This window comes from Oncorhynchus mykiss, chromosome 23 (genome assembly GCF_013265735.2).
Source record: "Oncorhynchus mykiss isolate Arlee chromosome 23, USDA_OmykA_1.1, whole genome shotgun sequence".
In the NCBI taxonomy this organism is placed as follows: domain Eukaryota; kingdom Metazoa; phylum Chordata; class Actinopteri; order Salmoniformes; family Salmonidae; genus Oncorhynchus; species Oncorhynchus mykiss.
In genome coordinates, this window is record NC_048587.1 from 39,120,360 (window position 1) to 39,143,116 (window position 22,757).

The following is a 22,757-nucleotide window of genomic DNA, read 5'->3' on the forward strand; positions in this document are numbered from 1 at the left end:
GGTCAGTCTGACAAAGCGCCAGAGTTCCTCTGTGGAGATGGGAGAACCTTCCAGAAGGACAACCATCTTTGCAGAACTCCACCAATCCTCGCTTTATGGTAGTGGCAAGATATGAGCCACTCACAGTAAAAGGCACCTGACAGCCCACTTGAAGTTTGCCAAAAGACACTTAAAGGACTCTGACCATGAGAAACAAGATTATATGGTCTGATGAAACCAAGATTAAACTCTTTGGCCTGAACTATTTGGCGTGCCAAGCATCACGTCTGGAGGAATCCTGGCACCATCCCTACGGTGAAGCATGGTGGTGGAAGCATCATGTTGTGGCTTTGGGACAAGTCTCTGAATGTCCTTGAGTGGCCCAGCCAGAGCCCGAACTTGAACTCGGTCGAACATCTCTGAAGAGACCTGAAAGTAGAAACTCCTCAAACAGTACCCGCAAAACACCAGTCCCAATGTCAACAGTGTAGAGGTGACTCTCCGGGATGCTTGTCTTCTAGGCAGAGTTGGAAAAAAAAACATATCTCAGACACGCCAATCTAAAGAAAATATTAAGATGGGCAAAAGAACACAGACACTGGACAGAGGAACTCTGCCTGGAAGGCCAGCATCCCGAATTCGGCTCTCCACTGTTGACGTAGAGACTGGTGTTTTGCGGTTACTATTAAATTAAGCTGCCAGTTGAGGACTTGTGAGGTGTCTGTTTCTCAAACTAGACACTAATGTACTTTTCCTCTTGCTCAGTTGTGCACAACGGCCTCTCATTCCTCTTTCTGTTCTGGATAGAGCCGGTTTTGCGCTGTTCTGTGAAGGTAGTAGTACACAGCGTTGCACGAGATCTTCAGTTTCTTGGCAATTTCTCGCATGGAATAGCCTTACGAGTTTCAGAAGAAATGTATTTGTTTCTAGCCATTTTGCACCTATAATCGAACCCACAAATGCTGATGCTCCAGATACTCAACTGATATAAGGAAGGCCAGTTTTTGTTGCTTCTTTAATCAGAACAAAAGTTTTCAGCTGTGCTAACATAATTGCAAAAGGGTTTTCTGATGATCAATTAGCCTTTTAAAATGATAAACTTGGATTAGCTAACACAATGTGCCATTGGAACACAGGAGTGTGATCCATTTGATGTTATTTTAATGGACAAAATTGTGCTTTTTTTAAAAAAAACGAGGGCATTTCTTAGTGACCCAAAACTTTTGAATGGTAGTGTATATATACAGTACCATTCAAAAGTTTGGACACACCTACTCATTCCAGGGTTTTTCTTTATTTTATTCTACATTTATGTATTTTATTCTACATTTATTATTTATGTGTTTTGTCTTGTCTAGGGTTTTTTGTAGATTTATGGGGTTGTGTTATTTTAGGTTTCTAGGTAAGTCTATGGTTGCCTGGATTGGTTCTCAATCAGAGGCAGGTGTTTATTGTTGTCTCTGATTGGGAACCATATTTAGGCAGCCAGATTCTTTGGGTATTTTGTGGGTGATTGTTTCCTGTCTTTGTGTTTTATGCACCAGTTAGGACTGTTACGGTTTTCACGTTTATTGTTTTGTAGTTTGTTCATGTTTGAGTTTTCTGATTAAAGAACCATGAACTATAACCACGTTGTGTTTTGGTCCGCCTCTCCTTCCTAGGAAGAAAGCCGTGACAATTGTAGAATAATAGTGAAGACATCAAAACTATGAAATAACACCTATGGAATCATGTCATAACCAAAAAAGTGTTCTACAAATAGTACAAAATAGCCACCCTTTGCCTTGAAGACAATTTATAACACTCTTTGCATTCTCTCAACCAGCTTCACCTGAAATGCATTTTCCCCCACATATGCTGAGCACTTGTTGGCTGCTTTTCCTTCACTCTGCGGTCCAACTCATCCCAAACCATCTCAATTGGGTTGAGGTCAGGTAATTGTGGAGACCAGGTCATCTGATGCAGCGCTCCATCACTCTCCTTCTTTGTCAAATAGCCCTTGCGCAGCCTGTAGGTGTGTTTTGTGTCATTGTCCTGTTGAAAAACAAATGATAGTCCCACTAAGTGCAAACCAGATCGGATGGCGTATCTCTGCAGAATGCTGTGGTAAAAAAATGCTGGTTAAGAGTGCCTTGAATTCTAAATAAATCACTGTCAGTGTCACCAGCAAAGCACCCCCACACCATCACAACTCATCCTCAATGCTTCACAGTGGGAACCACACAAGCGGAGATCATCTGTTCACCTACTCTGTGTTACAAAGACACGGCGGTTGGAACCAAAAATCTCAAATTTGGCTCATCAGATCAAAGGACAGATTTCCACCAGTCTAATGTCCATTGCTCGGGTTTCTTGTCCCAAGCATGTCTCTTCTTCTTCTTGGTGTCCTTTAGTAGTGGTTTCTTTGCAGGAATTCGACTATGATGGCTTGATTCACACAGTCTCCCCTGAACAGTTGAGGCTGAGATATGTCTGTTACTTGAACTCTTTCAAGCATTTATTTGGGCTGCTATTTCTGAGGCTGGTAACTCTAATGAACTTATCCTCTGCAGCAGAAGTAACTCTTGGTCGTCCTTTCCTGTGGCGATCCTCATGCGAGCCAGTTTCATCATATCGCTTGATGGTTTTTGCGACTGCATTTGAAGAAACTTTCAAAGTTCTTCAAATGTTCCGTATTTTCTGACCTTTATGTCTTTAAAGTAATGATTGACTGTCGTTTCTCTTTGCTTATTTGAGCTGTTCTTGCCATAATATGGACTTGGTATTTTACCAAATAGGGCTACCTTCTGTATAACACCTCTACCTTGTCACAACACAACTGATTGGCTCAAATGCATTAAGAAGGAAAGAAATTCCACAAATTAACTTTTAACAAGGCACACCTGTTAATTGAAATATATTCCAGGTGACTACATCATGAAGCTGGATGAGAGAATGCCAAGAGTGTGCAAAGCTGTCAAGGCAAAGGGTGGCTACTTTGAAGAATCTGAAATATATTCCATATGTGTTATTTCATAGTTTTGATCTCTTCACTATTATCCTACAATGTAAAAATAAAGAAAAACCCTGGAATGAGTAGGTGCTTCCAAACTTTTGATTGTTACTGTATATAGTTGAAGACAGAAGTTTACATACACTTACGTTGGAGTCATTAAAACTTGTTTTTCAACCGCTCCACAAATGGCTTGTTAACAACTATAGTTTTGGCAAGTCGGTTAGGACATCTACTTTGTGCATGCCACAAGTCATTTTTCCAGACAGATTATTTCACTTATTCACTGTATTACAATTCCAGTGGGTCAGAAGTTTACATACACTAAGTTGAATGTGCCTTTAAACAGCTTGGAAAATCCAGAAAATGATGTCATGGCTTTAGAAACTTCTGGTAGGCTAATTGACATAATTTGAGTCAATTGGAGTTGTACCTGTGGATGTATTTCAAGGCCTACCTTCAAACTCAGTGCCTCTTTGCTTGACATCATGGGAAAATCAGAAGATATCAGCCAAGACCTCAGAAAAAAAATTGTAGACTTCCACAAGTCAGATTCATCCTTGGGAGCAATTTCCAAATGCTTGAAGGTACCACGTTCATCTGTACAAACAATAGTACGCAAGTATAAACACCATGGGACCACGCAGCCGTCATACCGCACAGGAAGGAGACCCGTTCTGTCTCCTAGAGAGGAACGTACTTTGATACGAAAAGTGCAAATAAATCCCAGAACAACAGCAAAGGACCTTGTGAAGATGCTGGAGGAAACAGGCACAAAAGTATCTATATCCACAGTACAACAAGTCCTATATCTAGCTAGTGCTCCAAAACCGCCATAAAAAGCCACACTACGGTTTGCAACTGTACATGGGGACAAAGATTGTACTTTTTGGAGAAATGTCCTCTGGTCTGATGAAACAAAAATAGAACTGTTTGGCCATAATGATCATGGTTATGTTTGGAGGAAAAAGGGGGAGGCTTGCAAGCCTAAGAACACCATCCCAACCGTGAAGAACGGGATTGGCAGCATCATGTTGTGGAGGTGCTTTGCTGCAGGAGGGACTGGGGCACTTCACAAAATGCATGGCATCATGAGGAAGGAAAATGAGATGAATATATTGAAGGAACATCTCAAGACATCAGTCAGGAAGTTTAAGCTTGGTCGCAAATTGGTCTTCTAAATGGACAATGACCATAAGCATACTTTCAAAGTTGTGGCAAAATGGCTTAAGGACAACAAAGTCAATTGGAGTGGCCATCACAAAGCCCTGACCTCAACCCTGTAGAAAATTTGTGGGCGAAACTGAAAAAGAGTGTGCAAGCAAAGAGGCCTACAAACCTGACTCAGTTACACCAGCTCTGTTAGGATCAATGGGCCAAAATTCACCCAACTTGTTCTGGGATGCTTTTGGAAGGCTACGCGAAACGTTGGACCCAAGTTAAGCAATTTAAAGGCAATGCTACCAAATACTAATTGAGTGTATGTAAACTTCTGACCCACTGGGAATTTGATGAAAGAAATAATAGCTGAAATCAATAATTCTCTCTACTATTATTCTGACATTTCGCATTCTTAAAATAAAGTGGTGATCCTAATTGACCTAAGACAGGGAATTTTTACTAGGGTTAAATGACAGGAATTGTGAAAAACTGAGTTTAAATGTATTTATCTAAGGTGTATGTAAACCTCCGACTTCAACTGTATATGTTTTATATATTTACAAAATAATATATGGGGGATTGGAAATTATGCAGACAATTACATTGATGGAAGCCACAATCTATCTGCAATATTAAAGCTGATCCACCCTTTAAAAAATAACAATAATTAATAATCACATGATGTCAACGGCATCAAAATGTAAGAGTTGTTTTCCAACTTGTCATAAGCGTCCATTTTAAACAGTTGTATTTGTTATGTTCTCTATGTATTATTATTGTTGTGTGTTCTTTTTTACTCACCTGGGAGACACCATACCTGCTTGCGTTAAACAGTATTTATGTTAGCTCACGAATATGAGGAGAGATGTAGCTAGTACACCCAAGCAGTTTATAAAGAATCTAGCTAGTCTTGTTCGTCTACATAACAGTATTCTCTCTTGAAATCGGAGTTCCTGAAGTTTCCCAGCCATAGGCCAGTTGGAGTGTGAATGTGAATTTACAGTATATAGGTGGTTTAAATGATTAGGCTAACTTTCCTACTTACCTTCTGAAAGTTGATGATGCCTATTTCCTGACAATCAATTATTGTACTATTAACAACGATTGAGTTTGCAAAATTACTTTACCTAATTGATTTTGGTAGCTAGCATCAGACTACAACGTTCGAGTTACAAACACTTAATAACAATAATTTGGACAATAGCTTCCAAAAACGTATTACAAAGAAGAAAAAAGCTTGCTACCTAGCCATAAAATAAATACATTTAAACTTACCCACCATGACAGCTAACAGCTGGGCTTCTTTGTTGGATATTGCCCAAGTCGTAACGTGGTTAAGCACATCGTGATTGACAGACAACACAGCCCATGTGAGCTGTCACCAACGAACCAGTGTAGAGTATACTGGTCTATTAGAAGAAACAGGTCCCACCACCAAGAACTCCTGCTCTCTCTCCATGCTTGCAAATCGCTGTTTGCTCATGGTAGGGCGCTAAAGCAGTGCCAAAAGTCTGAGCGTGCAACATTTACATGCACGTTTTTTCCATGTTTACAACTCATCAGTTACATGTTTGAGAATGTATTTACAACTACAGATTATTATTTCATGTTCACAGCTTATCCTTAAGTACAGAAAACATGATTGGCAGACGTGATCAACAGAGATGGTACCTGGATAGTACACGAGTATTGATTGGTTTACTGTTAAGTACTTGGCAGTGTTTGCCTGTCCAGCTAGCGAACATAAAAGTAAGTATTTTTAAAACCATTTGCCATAACAAATGGAAATGTTCAGAAGAAAGAAATATACACAGTATGTAAAAAACAGCTCCTCCCTCACCAGAGATCGATCACCTCAAAAACTAAAGCAGATTCAATGCTTCGGCCCATTACCTACTTATTACCTAAATATCTCTACCAAACTATTTTTGCTCTCCCTTGGCTACCTCAAATGTTTTCATAGCCATTACCTGCGGTCACCCTGGAAACCCAACAAATGGTCGAACTAACGGCAGCGAGTTCAACCTGAACGATGTGGTAAACTTCACCTGCAGCAAAGGATATCTGTTGCATGGTTCATCAAGAGCCCAGTGCAGGATGAATGGACAGTGGAGCAACCCTCTTCCAGTCTGTAGAGGTAAGACACAGTAACAAATACATCCAAATGAATCACCTGTTAGGGCAACATACAGTAAATCCATTGTTTTTGTAAAAATTGCTCAAGCTTAGTAAACCTGGTTGGGAATCATTGATGAACAGCAATATTGAAACCTTGTCTCTGATTTTCAAGCAAATTTAAGTTAGGACTGAGACTGGATCACTCACTAACACTCAACACCTCTTGAAAAGCCATTCTGGTGTCTATCACATAACCTTTGTTTTTATTGTCCCGCTGAAAAATAACATTCTATCCCAGGGTTAGGCTTTCAGAAGACTGAAGCGGGTTTTCCTCTAACTTTTTACCTGGGCTTTGCTCCTTTCATATTGATTTTGATCCTGACAAACTCCACAGTACCTGCCAGTGACATGCATACCCATGACATGATGCTGCCGCAATGCTTGAAAGTACTACCGACTATGTCAATTAAATTTGTGGGTAAAGTGCATTCTTTATTTTGTATTACTAATATGTGCATGTCAATGTCTGTGCATTCATCTTACCCACTGTGTATTAGGTGATTTCCTGTTCCAGTGAGGTGATTTCAAATTCTAATGTAAAGGAACAAACCATATTACATTACAGCATATTTTCTGACACAAAGTAGGTGCATGTAGGCCAATCTTTGCAGATCAGTAATTAATCTGGTTATGTGCTTAATTAAGGAATGGTAAAATTGACAATAACAGTTATCCAGGACATCTTGTGCTGTGACTTTGACCTGGTTTTAACTATTTTCCAATTTAAAGGTCAAATAATGATGGATTTTGGTTACTATCCCCTCTTTGAATCAATGAAGAATAAAACAAGTGCAGTGGTAGTGTGACAGAATTTGCCCAATTTATGTAAAAATCACCTGGATTAATTTTCACTTTCAGATGATATATATCACTATCAGATTAAACGTTCTCTAAAGACCAAATGTCAATAATCACATTCATTTCTATGGAAAGAAGAGTTCTGCATGCTGAAAAAGTCAGGTACAACTAGGGGGGAAAAAAGTTGCATTTGTAAAGAAAATATCCTCATACACCTGCCACAACAATGGTCAGTCACTTCCTCTCTCAATTCGTTGAGTGTTCTTATAGTATGTCAATGTGCTCCCTGCTACTGACATGGTTCTATTTGATTTTTTAAGGCAATCTGCACTTCTACACTTTCACCCAGGATTCCTGTAGTATAGCCTTCCAACAATCACCTCAAGAGGGTTACCCCAATAAGGGTTTCTATTATAGGCAAGGAACAATAAATGTAATTTTATTAGTCAAATGCGCCGAATACAACAGGTGTAGTAGACCTTACAGTGAAATGCTTACTTACGAGCCCCTAACCATCAATGCAGTTAAAAAAATAAAAAAAATAAATGGAACAAGTAATTAAAGAGCAGCAGTAAAATAACAATAGCGAGAAAATATACAGGGGGGTACTGGTACAGAGTCAATGTGTGAGGGTGTTGGTTAGTCGAGGTAATTGAGGTAATATGTACAGTGGGGCAACTCCCTCCAAAGATTTTCTATGGGGTTGAGATCTGGAGACTGGCTAGGCCACTCCAGGACCTTGAAATGCTTCTTACGAAGCCACTCCTTCGTTGCCCGGGCGGTGTGTTTGGGATTATTGTCATGCTGAAAGACCCAGCCACGTTTCATCTTCAATGCCCTTGCTGATGGAAGGAGGTTTTCACTCAAAATCTCACGATACATGGCCCCACTCATTCTTTCCTTTACACGGATCATGGTCCCTTTGCAGAAAAACAGGCCCAAAGCATGATGTTTCCACCCCCATGCTTCACAGTAGGTATGGTGTTCTTTGGATGCAACTCATGTCAGGTGCGTGAATGAGGACCCAAAAGCGAATTAACAAACAGAGTTTCTTTAATGATGAACACACGTGGGCTCAGATGGACAGGTAGATTCCGACAGGACAGGACAAGGTTGCAGCAAACACGATGATAGTCTGGTTCAGGCATGAGACACACAAACAAGAATCCGACAAAGACAGGAGCAGAAACAGAGAGAGATATAGGGACCTAATCAGAGGGAAAAAGGGAACAGGTGGGAAAAGGGGTGAATGAGGTAGTCAGAGAAGACAAGGAACAGCTGGGGGAAAGAGGGACAGAAACGGTAACCTAGTACGACCAGCAGAGGGAGACAGGGTGAAAGGAAAGGACAGAAACAAGACACAACATGACAATACATGACAGTACCCCCCCACTCACCGAGCGCCTCCTGGCGCACTCGAGGAGGAAACCTGGCGGCAACGGAGGAAATCCTCGATCAGCGCACGGTCCAGCACGTCCCGAGAGGGAACCCAACTCCTCTCCTCAGGACCGTACCCCTCCCAATCTACGAGGTACTGGTGACCACGGCCCCGAGGACGCATGTCCAAAATCCTACGGACCCTGTAGATGGGTGCGCCCTCGACAAGGATGGGGGGGGGGGGGAAGACGAGCGGGGGCGCGAAGAACGGGCTTGATACAGGAGACATGGAAGACCGGGTGGACGCGACGAAGGTAACGCGGAAGAAGAAGTCGAACTGCGACAGGATTAATGACCCGAGAAATACGGAACGGACCAATGAACCGCGGGGTCAACTTGCGAGAAGCCGTCTTAAGGGGAAGGTTCTGAGTGGAGAGCCAAACTCTCTGACCGCAACAATATCTAGGACTCTTAGTTCTACGCTTATTAGCAGCCCTCACAGTCTGCGTCCTATAACGGCAAAGTGCAGACCTGACCCTCTTCCAGGTGCGCTCGCAACGTTGGACAAAAGCCTGAGCGGAGGGGACGCTGGACTCGGCGAACTGAGATGAGAACAGCGGAGGCTGGTACCCGAGGCTACTCTGAAAAGGAGATAGCCCGGTCGCAGACGAAGGAAGCGAGTTGTGGGCGTATTCTGCCCAGGGGAGCTGTTCTGACCAAGACGCAGGGTTTCGAAAAGAAAGACTGCGTAAGATGCGACCAATAGTCTGATTGGCCCGTTCTGCTTGACCGTTAGACTGGGGGTGAAAGCCGGAAGAGAGACTGACGGAAGCCCCAATCAAACGGCAAAACTCCCTCCAAAATTGAGACGTGAATTGCGGACCTCTGTCCGAAACGACGTCTGACGGAAGGCCATGAATTCTGAAAACATTCTCGATGATGATTTGTGCCGTCTCTTTAGCAGAAGGAAGCTTAGCAAGGGGAATGAAATGAGCCGCCTTAGAGAACCTATCGACAACCGTAAGAATAACAGTCTTCCCCGCTGACGAAGGCAGTCCGGTGACAAAATCTAAGGCGATGTGAGACCACGGTCGAGAGGGAATGGGAAGCGGCCTGAGACGGCCGGCAGGAGGGGAGTTACCGGACTTAGTCTGCGCGCAGACCGAACAAGCAGCCACGAAACGTCGCGTGTCATGCTCCCAGGTGGGCCACCAAAAACGCTGGCGAATGGAAGCAAGCGTACCCCGAACGCCAGGGTGGCCGGCTAACTTGGCAGAGTGAGCCCACTGAAGAACGGCCAGACGAGTAGGAACGGGAACGAAAAGAAGGTTCCTAGGACAAGCGCGCGGCGACGGAGTGTGAGTGAGCGCTTGCTTTACCTGCCTCTCAATTCCCCAGACAGTCAACCCGACAACACGCCCCTCAGGGAGAATCCCCTCGGGGTCAGTGGAGGCTACTGAAGAACTGAAGAGACGAGATAAAGCATCAGGCTTGGTGTTCTTAGAGCCCGGACGATAAGAAATCACGAACTCGAAACGAGCGAAAAACAGCGCCCAACGCGCCTGACGCGCATTAAGTCGTTTGGCAGAACGGATGTACTCAAGGTTCCTATGGTCAGTCCAAACGACAAAAGGAACGGTCGCCCCCTCCAACCACTGTCGCCATTCGCCTAGGGCTAACCGGATGGCGAGCAGTTCGCGGTTTCCCACATCATAGTTACGTTCCGACGGCGACAGGCGATGAGAAAAATACGCGCATGGGTGGACCTTGTCGTCAGAGAGGGAGCGCTGAGAAAGAATGGCTCCCACGCCCACCTCTGACGCGTCAACCTCGACAACGAACTGTCTAGAGACGTCAGGTGTAACAAGGATAGGAGCGGATGTAAAACGATTCTTGAGGAGATCAAAAGCTCCCTGGGCGGAAACGGACCACTTAAAGCACGTCTTGACAGAAGTAAGGGCTGTGAGAGGAGCTGCCACCTGACCGAAATTACGGATGAAACGACGATAGAAGTTCGCGAAGCCGAGAAAGCGCTGCAGCTCGACGCGTGACTTAGGGACGGGCCAATCAATGACAGCTTGGACCTTAGCGGGATCCATCTTAATGCATTCAGCGGAAATAACAGAACCGAGAAATGTGACGGAGGAGGCATGAAAAGTGCACTTCTCAGCCTTCACAAAAAGACAATTCTCCAAAAGGCGCTGGAGGACACATCGAACGTGCTGAACATGAATCTGGAGTGACGGTGAAAAAATCAGGATATCGTCAAGGTAAACGAAAACAAAGATGTTCAGCATGTCTCTCAGGACATCATTGACTAATGCCTGAAAGACAGCTGGAGCGTTAGCGAGGCCGAAAGGAAGAACCCGGTATTCAAAGTGCCCTAACGGAGTGTTAAACGCCGTCTTCCACTCGTCCCCCTCCCTGATGCGCACGAGATGGTAAGCGTTACGAAGGTCCAACTTAGTGAAAAACCTGGCTCCCTGCAGGATCTCGAAGGCTGAAGACATAAGAGGAAGCGGATAACGATTCTTCACTGTTATGTCATTCAGCCCTCGATAATCTATGCAGGGGCGCAGGGACCCGTCCTTCTTCTTAACAAAAAAAACCCCCGCTCCGGCGGGAGAGGAGGAGGGGACTATGGTACCGGCGGCAAGAGCTACAGACAAATAATCTTCGAGAGCCTTACGTTCGGGAGCCGACAGAGAGTATAGTCTACCCCGGGGGGGAGTGGTTCCCGGAAGGAGATCAATACTACAATCATACGACCGGTGTGGAGGAAGAGAGGTGGCCCTGGACCGACTGAACACCGTGCGCAGATCGTGATATTCCTCCGGCACCCCTGTCAAATCACCAGGCTCCTCCTGTGAAGAAGAGACAGAGGAAACAGGAGGGATAGCAGACATTAAACATTTCACATGACAAGAGACGTTCCAGGAGAGGATAGAATTACTAGACCAATTAATGGAAGGATTATGACAAACTAGCCAGGGATGGCCCAAAACAACAGGTGTAAAAGGTGAACGAAAAATTAAAAAAGAAATGGTTTCGCTATGATTACCAGAAACAGTGAGGGTTAAAGGTAGCGTCTCACGCTGAATCCTGGGGAGAGGACTACCATCCAGGGCGAACAAGGCCGTGGACTCCCTTAACTGTCTGAGAGGAATGTCATGTTCCTGAGCCCAGGTCTCGTCCATAAAACAGCCCTCCGCCCCAGAGTCTATTAAGGCACTGCAGGAAGCTGACGAACCGGTCCAGCGTAGATGGACCGAGAAGGTAGTGCAGGATCTTGAAGGAGAGACAGGAGTAGTAGCGCTCACCAGTAGCCCTCCGCTTACTGATGAGCTCTGGCTTTTACTGGACATGAAGTGACAAAATGACCAGCAGAACCGCAATAGAGACAGAGGCGGTTGGTGATTCTCCGTTCCCTCTCCTTAGTCGAGATGCGGATACCTCCCAGCTGCATAGGCTCAGCACCCGAGCCGGCAGAGGAAGATGGTAGTGATGCGGAGAGGGGGGCAACGGAGAACGCGAGCTCCTTTCCACGAGCTCGGTGACGAAGATCAACCCGTCGCTCAATGCGAATAGCGAGTTCAATCAAGGAATCCACGCTGGAAGGAACCTCCCGGGAGAGAATCTCATCCTTTACCTCTGCGCGGAGACCCTCCAGAAAACGAGCGAGCAAAGCCGGCTCGTTCCAGCCACTGGAGGCAGCAAGAGTGCGAAACTCAATAGAGTAGTCTGTTATGGATCGATTACCTTGACATAGTGAAGACAGGGCCCTGGAAGCCTCCTCCCCAAAAACAGATCGATCAAAAACCCGTATCATCTCCTCCTTAAAGTCCTGATGCTGGTTAGTACACTCAGCCCTTGCCTCCCAGATTGCCGTGCCCCACTCACGAGCCCGTCCAGTAAGGAGAGATATGACGTAGGCGACACGAGCAGTGCTCCTGGAGTAAGTGTTGGGCTGGAGAGAAAACACAATATCACACTGGGTGAGGAACGAGCGGCATTCAGTGGGCTCCCCAGAGTAACACGGCGGGTTATTGATTCTGGGCTCCGGAGATTCGAAAGCCCTGGAAGTGGCCGGTGGATCGAGGCGGAGATGGTGAACCTGTTCTGTGAGGTTGGAGACTTGGGTGGCCAGGGTCTCAACGGCATGTCGAGCAGCAGACAATTCCTGCTCGTGTCTGCCTAGCATCGCTCCCTGGATCTCGACGGCTGAGTGGAGAGGATCCGAAGTCGCTGGGTCCATTCTTGGTCGGATTCTTCTGTCAGGTGCGTGAATGAGGACCCAAAAGCGAATTAACAAACAGAGTTTCTTTAATGATGAACACACGTGGGCTCAGATGGACAGGTAGATTCCGACAGGACAGGACAAGGTTGCAGCAAACACGATGATAGTCTGGTTCAGGCATGAGACACACAAACAAGAATCCGACAAAGACAGGAGCAGAAACAGAGAGAGATATAGGGACCTAATCAGAGGGAAAAAGGGAACAGGTGGGAAAAGGGGTGAATGAGGTAGTCAGAGAAGACAAGGAACAGCTGGGGGAAAGAGGGACAGAAACGGTAACCTAGTACGACCAGCAGAGGGAGACAGGGTGAAAGGAAAGGACAGAAACAAGACACAACATGACAATACATGACAACTCAGCATTCTTTGTCCTCCAAACACGACGAGTTGATATTTTACCAAAAAGTTATATTTTGATTTCATCTGACCTTATGACATTCTCCCAATCTTCTACTGGATCATCCAAATGCTCTCTAGCAAACTTCAGACGGGCCTGGACATGTACTGGCTTAAGCAGGGGGACACGTCTGGCACTGCAGGATTTGAGTCCCTGGCGGCGTAGTGTGTTACTGATGGTAGGCTTTGTTACTTTGGTCCCAGCTCTCTGCAGGTCATTCACTAGGTCCCCCCCGTGTGGTTCTGGGATTTTTGCTCACCGTTCTTGTGATCATTTTGACCCCACGGGGTGAGATCTTGCGTGGAGCCCCAGATCGAGGGAGATTATCAGTGGTCTTGTATGTCTTCCATTTCCTAATAATTGCTCCCACAGTTGATTTCTTCAAACCAAGCTGCTTACCTATTGCAGATTCTTCCCAGCCTGGTGCAGGTCTACAATCTTGTTATTGGTGTCCTTTGACAGCTCTTTGGTCTTGACCATAGGGTAGTTTGGAGTGTGACTGTTTGAGGTTGTGGACAGGTGTCTTTTATACTGATAACAAGTTCAAACAGGTGCCATTAATATAGGTAACGAGTGGAGGACAGAGGAGCCTCTTAAAGAAGAAGTTACAGGTCTGTGAGAGCCAGAAATCTTGCTTGTTTGTAGGTGACCAAATACTTATTTTCCACCATAATTTGCAAATAAATTCATAAAAAATCTTACAATGTGATTTTCTGGATTTTTCTCTAATTTTGTCTGTCATAGTTGAAGAGTACCTATGATGAAAATTACAGACCTCTCTCATCTTTTTAAGTGGGAGAACTTGCACAGTTGGTGGCTGACTAAATACTTTTTTGCCCCACTATACATGTAGGTAGAGTTATTAAAGTGACTATGCATAGATAACAACAGAGTGTAGCAGCGGTGTAAAAGGGGGGGTGGGGGGGGGGTAGCCATAGTCTGGGTAGCCATTTGATTAGATGTTCAGGAGTCTTATGGCTTGGTGGTAGAAGCTGTTTAGAAGCCTCTTGGACCTAGATTTGGTGCTCAGGTACCGCATGCCGTTCGGTTGCAGAGAGAACATTTTATGACTAGGGTGGCTGGAGTCTTTGACAATTTTTTAGGGTATTTTTCTGACACCACCTGGTATAGAGGTCCTGGATGGCAGGAAGCTTTGCCCCAGTGATGTACTGGGCCGTACGCACTACCCTCTGTAGTGCCTTGCGGTCAAGGTTTTCATACCAGGCAGTGATGCAACCAGTAACCAGATGCTCCCGATGGTGCAGCTGTAGAACCTTTTGAGGATCTGAGGACCCATGCCAAATCTTTTCAGTCTCCTGAGGGGGAATGCTTGGACCATGTTAGTTTGTTGTTGATGTGGACACCAAGGAACTTGAAGCTCTCAACCTGCTCCACTACAATCCCGTCGATAAGAATGGGGCTGTGCTCGGTCCTCTTGTTCCTGTAGTCCACAATCATCTCCTTTGTCTTGATCACAATGAGGGAGAGGTTGTTGTCCTGGCACGACATGGCCAGGTCTCTGACCTTCTCCCTATAGGCTGTCTCGTCATTATCGGTGATCAGGCTTACCACTGTTGTGTCATTGGCAAACCTAATGATGGTGTTGGAGTTGTGCCTGACTGTGCTGTCATGAGTGAACAGGGAGTACAGGATGGGACTGAGCACGCACCCCTGAGGGGCCCCTGTGTTGAAGAACAGCGTGGCGGATGTGTTGGTACCTACCTTTACCACATGGGGCGGCCCGTCACGAAGTCCAGGATCCAGGTGCAGAGGGAGGTGTTTAGTTCCAGTGTCCTTAGCTTATTGATGAGTTTTGAGGGCACTATGGTGTTGAACGCTGAGCTGTAGTCAATTAATAGCTTTGTCACATAGGTGTTCCTTTTGTCCAGGTGGGAAAGGGCAGTGTGGAGTGCAATAGAGATTGCATCATCTGTGGATCTGTTAGGGCTCTTTGCAAATTGGTGTGGGTCTAGGATTTCTGGGATAATGGTGTTGATGTGAGCCATGACCAGCCTTTCAAAGCACTTCATAGCTACAGACGCGAGTGCTACGGGTTGGTAGTAATTTTGGCTGGTTATCTTAGTGTTTTTGGGCACAGGGACTATGGTAGTCTGCTTAAAACATGTTGGTATTACAGACTCGGACAGGGAGATTTTTAAAATGTCAGTGAAGACACTTTCCAGTTGGTCAGTGCATGCACTGAGTATACGTCCTGGTAATCTGTCTGGCCCTGCGGCCTTGTGAATGGGCACTGAGAGCATGATCACACAGTCTTCCGGAACAGCTGGTGCTCTCATGCATGTTTCAGTGTTATTTGCCTCTAAGCGAGCATCGAAGTTGTTTAACTCATCTGGTAGGCTCGTGTCACTGGGCAGCTCTCGGCTGTGCTTCCCTTTGTAGTCTGTAATGGTTTGCAGGCCCTGCCACATCCGACGAGCGTCAGAGCCGGTGTAGTACGATTTGATCTTGGTCCTGTATTAACGCTTTGCCTGTTTGATGGTTCGTCAGAGGCCATAGCGGGATTTCTAATAAGTTTCTGGGTTAGAGTTCTGTTCCATGAAAGCGGCAGCTCTAGCCTTTAGCTCAGTGTGGATGTTACCTGTAATCCATGGCTTCTGGTTGGTGTATATACGTACAGTTTCTGTGGGGACGACGTCATCGATGCACTTATTGATGAAGCCAATGACTGATATGGTGTACTCCTCAATGCCATAGGAAAAATCCTGGAACACATTCCAGTCTGTGCTAGCAAAACAGTCCTGTAGCTTAGCATCTGCTTCATCTGACCAATTTTTTATTAATCTAGTCACTGGTGCTTCCTGCTTTAATTTTTGCTTGTAATCAAGAATCAGGAAGATATAATTATGGTCAGATTTGTCAAATGGAGGGTGAGGGAGAGCTTTGTATGCGTCTCTGTGTGTGGAGTAAAGGTGGTCAGAGTTATTTTCCCTCTGGTTGCACATTTAACATGCTGATAGAAATTTGGTAAGACTTCCCTGCATTAACGTCCCCAGCCACTAGGAGCGCCGCCTCTGGGTGAGCATGTTCCTGTTTGATAATGGCGGAATACAGCTCATTGATTGCAGTCTTAGTGCCAACATCAGTGCTGGCTGGTTATACAGCGTATAACCAGCCAGCAGTATGTTGATAATGTCGTGTTTCAGCCACGACTCCGTGAATCATAAGATATTACAGTTTTGAATGTCCCGTCGGTAGTTTAATCTTCAATTATATTTTCCAAAGATAGCACGTGTGCTAGCAGAATGGAAGGCAGTGGGGGTTTATTCGATCACCTACGAATTCTCAGAAGGCAGCCTGCCCTCTGGCCCCTTTTTCTCCGCCTTCTCTTCACGCAAATGACGGGGGATCTATGCCTGTTCCCGGGAAAGCAGTATGTCATTCAGGTCGGGCTCGTCGGACTCGTTAACCTGTCTAGGACTGGCGGAATCCCTCGCCAACAGCCAATGAAGTTGCAGGGCGCCAAATACAAATCAACAGAAATCTCATAAATCAAATTTCTCAAACATACAAGTATTATGCACTATTTTAAAGATACAATTCTCGTTAATCCAGCCACAGTGTCTGATTTCAGCAAAAGCTCCACAAACGATTATGTTAGGTCACCACAAAGTCACAGAAAAACGCAGCCATTTTTCCAGCCAAAGAGAGGAGTCACAAAAAGCACAAATAGAGATAAAATTCATCACTAACCTTTGATGATCTTCATCAGATGACACTCATAGGATTTGTTACACAATACATGCATGTTTTGTTCGATAAAGTGCATATTTATATCCAAAATCAAATTTTACATTGGCGTGTTATGTTCAGTAGTTCCAAAACATGCAGTGATTTTGCAGAGAGCCACATCAATTCACAGAAATACTCATTATAAATGTTGATGAAAATTCAAGTGTTATGCATGGAACTTTAGATACACTTCTCCTTAATGCGACCGCTGTGTCAGATTTTTAAAAAACTAAAGCATATCATGCAATAATCTGAGTACGGAGCTCAGAGTCCAAACCAGCCAAAATAAATATCCGCCATGTTGCGCAGTCTACATTAGTCAGAAATAGCATTATAAATATTCACTTACCTTTGATGATTTGTTCGATAAAGTTAATCATTTATGTTCAAATAGCTTCTTTTGTTAGGGCGTTTGGTACACAAATCCAAACGCGCGTTCAGGTCCGGCCAAACCTCAGACGAAAAGTTCAAAACGTTATATTACAGGTCGTAGAAACTTGTCAAACTAAGTATAGGATCAATCTTTAGGATGTTTTATCATAAATGTTCAAAAATGTTCCAACCGGAGAATTCCATTGTCTGTAGAAAAGCAATGGAACGAGAGCTACCTCTCGTGAATGCACGTGACTGAGATTGAGGCTGCTGCCAGACCTCTGACTCATTCCCCTCTCATTCTGCCCCCCTTCACAGTAGAAGCCTGAAACAACGTTCTAAAGACGGTTGACATCTAGTGGAAGCGTTAGGAAGTTCAAAACGACCCATATCCCACTGTGTATTCGATAGGGGCTGAGTTAAAAAACTACAAACCTCAGATTTCCCACTTCCTGTCTTGATTTTTTCTCAGGTTTTTGCCTGCCATATGAGTTCTGTTATACTCACAGACATCATTCAAACAGTTTTAGAAACTTCAGAGTGTTTTATACCCAATAGTAATAATAATGTACATATATTAGCATCTGGGACTGAGTAGGAAGCAGTTTACTCTGGGCACGCTTTTCATCCAAAATAGAAAATGCTTCCCCCTATCCCAAAGAAGTTCAAGGAAAACAAGGATTCTGACAGTTCGTGGTCAGTTATCACAGTTCTGATGTCCAGAAGTTATTTTTGGTCATAAGAGACGGTAGTAGCAATATTATGTACAAAATCATTTAAAATGTAAGTTACAAACAACGTAAAGAAACAAACAAAAACACAATTGGATAGGAACACGTCAGCCTTCTAAAACGTCAGCCTTCTCCGGTGCATTCTCCGGTGTTTTAGGAATAAGAGTTTTTGGCACCTGCCAACAGCAGGTGCTAATTATCAATTGTTTTATTTTTTTTTCATCCCTCTTTTCCCCAGGGCTTAATTGACTGCCAGGGCATTGGCAGCTGTCACTGAGGGAAAGCAATCTGTTTTTTTCCCTTGGACATTACTTTAACTTAATGCATTTTTTGTTGTTGAAGGGCAATAGCTGAAAACAATGTTCAGCCAACTCCGAGGCAAGAGGTGCAACTTATTGTTACTGGGGCTTCCTGTCCTGCTGGTTTTACATTTTGTGACAAGGGAATCTGAACTAAACTGAAACTGCATATCAACCCACATGAATGACATTGTTACATAGTTATTAGATCAACTTTATGTCAAATGCTATTGACTGTAGAAACATGAGAGAAGCTTACACACTGTTTAAGTATATATTAAAAAGCATGAATGGGTTGATTGAAATGACTCAGAACTTGAACAATAACCCTGCTATTCAAGCTTTCTCATTGATTTCCCTTCTCTTCTCACTCTTGGTTTCACTGTCAGGCGTTAAGCATTCGGTTGATTTTATCTTGCAGTGGTAAACTGCTCCGATCCAGGCTTTGTGGAGAATGCCATTCGTCACCCGCAGCAGCGTTTCCCCGAGAGCTTCAACTATAGAACCAGTGTGATGTATCACTGCAAGAGGGCCTTCTATCTGCTCGGCTCATCACTTCTCACCTGTCAGTCAAACGGCCTCTGGGACAGATCACTTCCTAAGTGCCTTTGTGAGTAATATGCTAGGATTGTCTTGATCAGGGTACAAGAAGTGGCAGAGGTGGAATCTGGGTCCCACTTCGTGTGGTTAGTCACTGTTGTAGAATGATAGAAAGTGTGAAATGTACCATTCTTATAGTGGGGAGAATATGGGGATGGTGCAAGGGATTTGTGAAGAATTTATATTGATAGTGTTTGAAAATAAATAATATAGAAACATTATGTCTTTGCTGACAATGTCATATGTAGTGTTAATGTTTGTGATAAAAGGTGGGTTGTAGGAGAAGTGGTAGTAGTAGTAGTAGTGGGAGTAGTAGTAGTAGTAGTAGTAGCAGCAGCAGGAGCGGGAGTAGTATGAGTAGTAGTGGGAGTAGTAGTAGGTAAACAACTAACATGTAATTGTGGTAGTAGCTAACACTGAAGGCACAAGAACAATGGCGTATATCCATGATCAACTCAGTATCAACTGTCCTCTCGGAACTTTTTCTCTCCATTTCATCTGAAGCTATTTCCTGTGGTGATCCTGGTACACCACCCCAAGCTGTCATGTCAGGCAGGAAGTTCACCAACGGCGGCGTGCTCCATTATACCTGTAGCCAGGGCCGAGTGCTGATTGGGAACGCCACGCGCTACTGTCAGGAGGACGGACGCTGGAGTGGGTCACCACCCTACTGCTCAGGTATTTCCATCAGCAGGGGCCTACCACTCTGCCAACCAGGGGCGACCTGAAGGCTCTAAGGGTGCACAGAAATACCACAGGTCAACAGGTTTCAGGGATGTCAAACCGAGCGTGAAAAGCTATGGATTTCTGTGGATTTTTCATGTGTGGTAGCTAGAGATGTAAGATGCAAGCACTCTGGGTAGAGCCTTGGTAGCCTTTCATTTTAGTTAAAAGGGAGGGGGAAAAGCTATTTCCATCTCAGAAAACAGGCTAGAGTGACTGATATGAGCTTCCTATGGGACTGCTTTGGTGAGGGATGGCTGTTTGAGTGTTGGATATTTTCTCTCTCCCTCGTGAGGTGGTAGTTCCGGGGAGTGCGGTGACCCTGGAATCCCACCTCACGGCTCCAGGCTAGGGGAGAGGTTCCAGCTGAAGAGCCTGCTGCGATTCACCTGTGATGCCGGTTTTTCCCTGAGTGGCTCACCTGAGAGGACCTGCCTCCACAATGGCTCCTGGAGTGGCACCCAGCCAGTCTGTGAAGGTGAGTCCCCTGCCATATACAGTATAATCAACTACTATACCTGTAGATACATTATTAACTGTGACAATGACTCCCTTGACTGGGAATGAGCATAATCTGGGCATCATTGAGGGCTGATAAGGCAGTGTCATGGTTCGACTTGTCGGACTGTTTTAATGATCAGTTCTATTGCAAAAAGGAAATATTTTAGATTGTATGGCATTGCACAAATAATTGCTATTTAATTGGAAAATCAATGACGAGAACATTGCATGTCTGTGCAATGCAGGGATTTTTTCATAATTATGATAAACAGTACAACTACTCAAGTATGATACATTATAATAACAGTTAAACTGGCTATTTGACAGATTTACTGGTTGCTATAAATGCAACATTTTCATACTCACTTGTCTGAATTTAGGACTCATTGATGTATGCATGGGTTAGGAGTCCTACACAGACAACCCGCCACCGGTAATGCAGTGTACGATAATTCATTGCTTTAATGCACATTTTCAGAAAGGATTGCTCCACCTATTATAGTCTGCAATTACCTTAATGCTCAGCCATTTTGGGAGGAATTCAAAAGAGGAGAACCCAGGGTTATTTCTGGCACTGTTTAATTCATCGGTTGAAAAATGAAGAGGGAACCTTGAGTGAAGCCAGGAGGGATGCTTATTGGCACATTCATATGAAGTATAAAATACCTACACACATTATGTACAAAAGGTATGCACATGTGGGTGTACTGAATATCTAAGCTGATCAGGGTTGGGGTCAATTCATAAAGTAAACTAAATTCAAATTCCAAATGTTCCACATTGAAAAGTTTTGAAGATAATTGGAATTGGAATTTCAATGTACTCCCTGAATTTACTGGAATTTTAAATAGAATTTATCAATATTTCAAAAAAAATCTTAAATGAAGAACGTCTTAAACTATGTCTCATCGGCCAACAACATTGATTGAGCTTTATGTCTCTGTAATCCAAGAATCAAATACAAAGAATTAGTAAAAATCTAATGAATTATGACCGTCATTATTATGTATGCTCAATATAAAGCATATCGTAGCGTGCCTTAAGATTGTGGGTAATTATGGGTTCCTTGTTTTCAGGTTATGTTGTTTCTCATTCCTATGTATGTTTTGGTGTTGAGGTTGTTATGAATTCTTCAGCTCTTAGTTGCTCTGTTGTCTGTTTCTTATTTTAACCCAGTTATCATCAGTGTTGTCTGTTAGATGGGGTCGGATCCCCTATGCTAAGTGTTGGTTGACGTTAGCATTTATTCTTTTGCATTACCTAGTAGTTAATGTATCGCTTAGATAAAGATACATTATTACCAGGGGTGTTTGACTATGCCATTTAGCCCCTAACCCTAAACATAATTAATGTAATACAGATATTTGTTTTGCCCATGTAAGCCTGAGTGGTTAATGGATTGTCTACTATCTGAAATCAGCATGGCACAACCTTCAAGGGGTATTTACCTTTCATCCAAGCTGAAGGAATTCCTCTCTGATACATCTGTCAGAGAACACTATATATTTTAAAGAATGCCCTGGTGGATTACTCTGTCTCCTTCCACCTTTCCTTCCATCCTTCATTCCGTCATTCATCGTTTTTATTTTCTTCATTAGGTCAGTTTTTGTGCATTTCTATATTTATAAATGTATTATTAATCATAGTTATTCAGTCTTCACGGCAACAGTACAAAGTACAAAGTGAGATAAGCCCGCAGATTGCTTACAGGAGATCAATAACGCTGCATTATTTAGAGGTCATTCATAATTGACGATGGTTTAACGGTTGCTATAAGGGAGTTGAGACGGATCACTGCTTGGGTGATGCAAAGTGGATGGCGGCACACTATTTCTGTGATACAATAATGCTGTGCCCAGGTACTAAATGCAAATTCTCATGCACAGGGGGACCACAACACTGCTGTCACTTGGGAAATAATTACTTTGACGACCACCTAATTGGCAGCACCTGATGTGCTTATCAACAAGGCTCAGCACCTGGACAAGGTTGCTGCTGCCCCCTGGATGAATGACGTGTGGAAGGCGTAGAGAGCTGTAGTGTGCTATTTAAACTACCTAACCTATTCCCTAACGGTTGGGAAATACATATGGCCACAGCAGTCTCCCTGAGGGACTTCATTAACTCTTTATTGGTCCCCTTATTCTCTATATAAAGTGGTTACATTCTTATGGGAAGCTGTACATGGGTATTTGCTTCCTTTAACCTACTGAGTATCCTGTTGCAGCCTTGAAGTGATATGTCTACACAGAGATAATGCTAAACATTCTTATCAACATGAATAATTAGCAGAGTTCACTGCTCTTAAATGCTCAGCTATTGGCTTTTCTATGACTTGAGCTAATGAGAATACGCTCAATCAACCCTAATTGAGTCATAAATACTCAAAGATTGCACTGTAGCATAAGCCCCAGATATTCCCGCTGTAATCAAAAGCATTCATTGCATTTTGAGATCAGCACTTGTGTACATTTGCCATTCACTTTTACATGGGGGAAAGTGGAGAGCATATTTCCTCACAATGTATGTTACGCTTTGACTGATCCCTCTTTGATTAATGCCCTCTGAAGATTCCCATGCTGCTGGTTCTCCCCTACTGTAA

General features: G+C 44.0%; 1 protein-coding gene across 1 annotated transcript in view; it reads left to right on the plus strand.

The window, feature by feature from the left end:
* LOC110502713 (CUB and sushi domain-containing protein 1) overlaps positions 1 to 22,757 on the plus strand; it is a 510,046-nt gene that overhangs the window by 456,581 nt on the left and 30,708 nt on the right. Inside the window, exons 54-57 of the mRNA XM_021580963.2 lie at positions 6,096 to 6,269; positions 18,753 to 18,941; positions 19,436 to 19,609; positions 19,950 to 20,132. Of these exons, the coding sequence (XP_021436638.2) occupies positions 6,096 to 6,269; positions 18,753 to 18,941; positions 19,436 to 19,609; positions 19,950 to 20,132 (720 nt within the window). The remainder of the gene's footprint in view (positions 1 to 6,095; positions 6,270 to 18,752; positions 18,942 to 19,435; positions 19,610 to 19,949; positions 20,133 to 22,757) is intronic.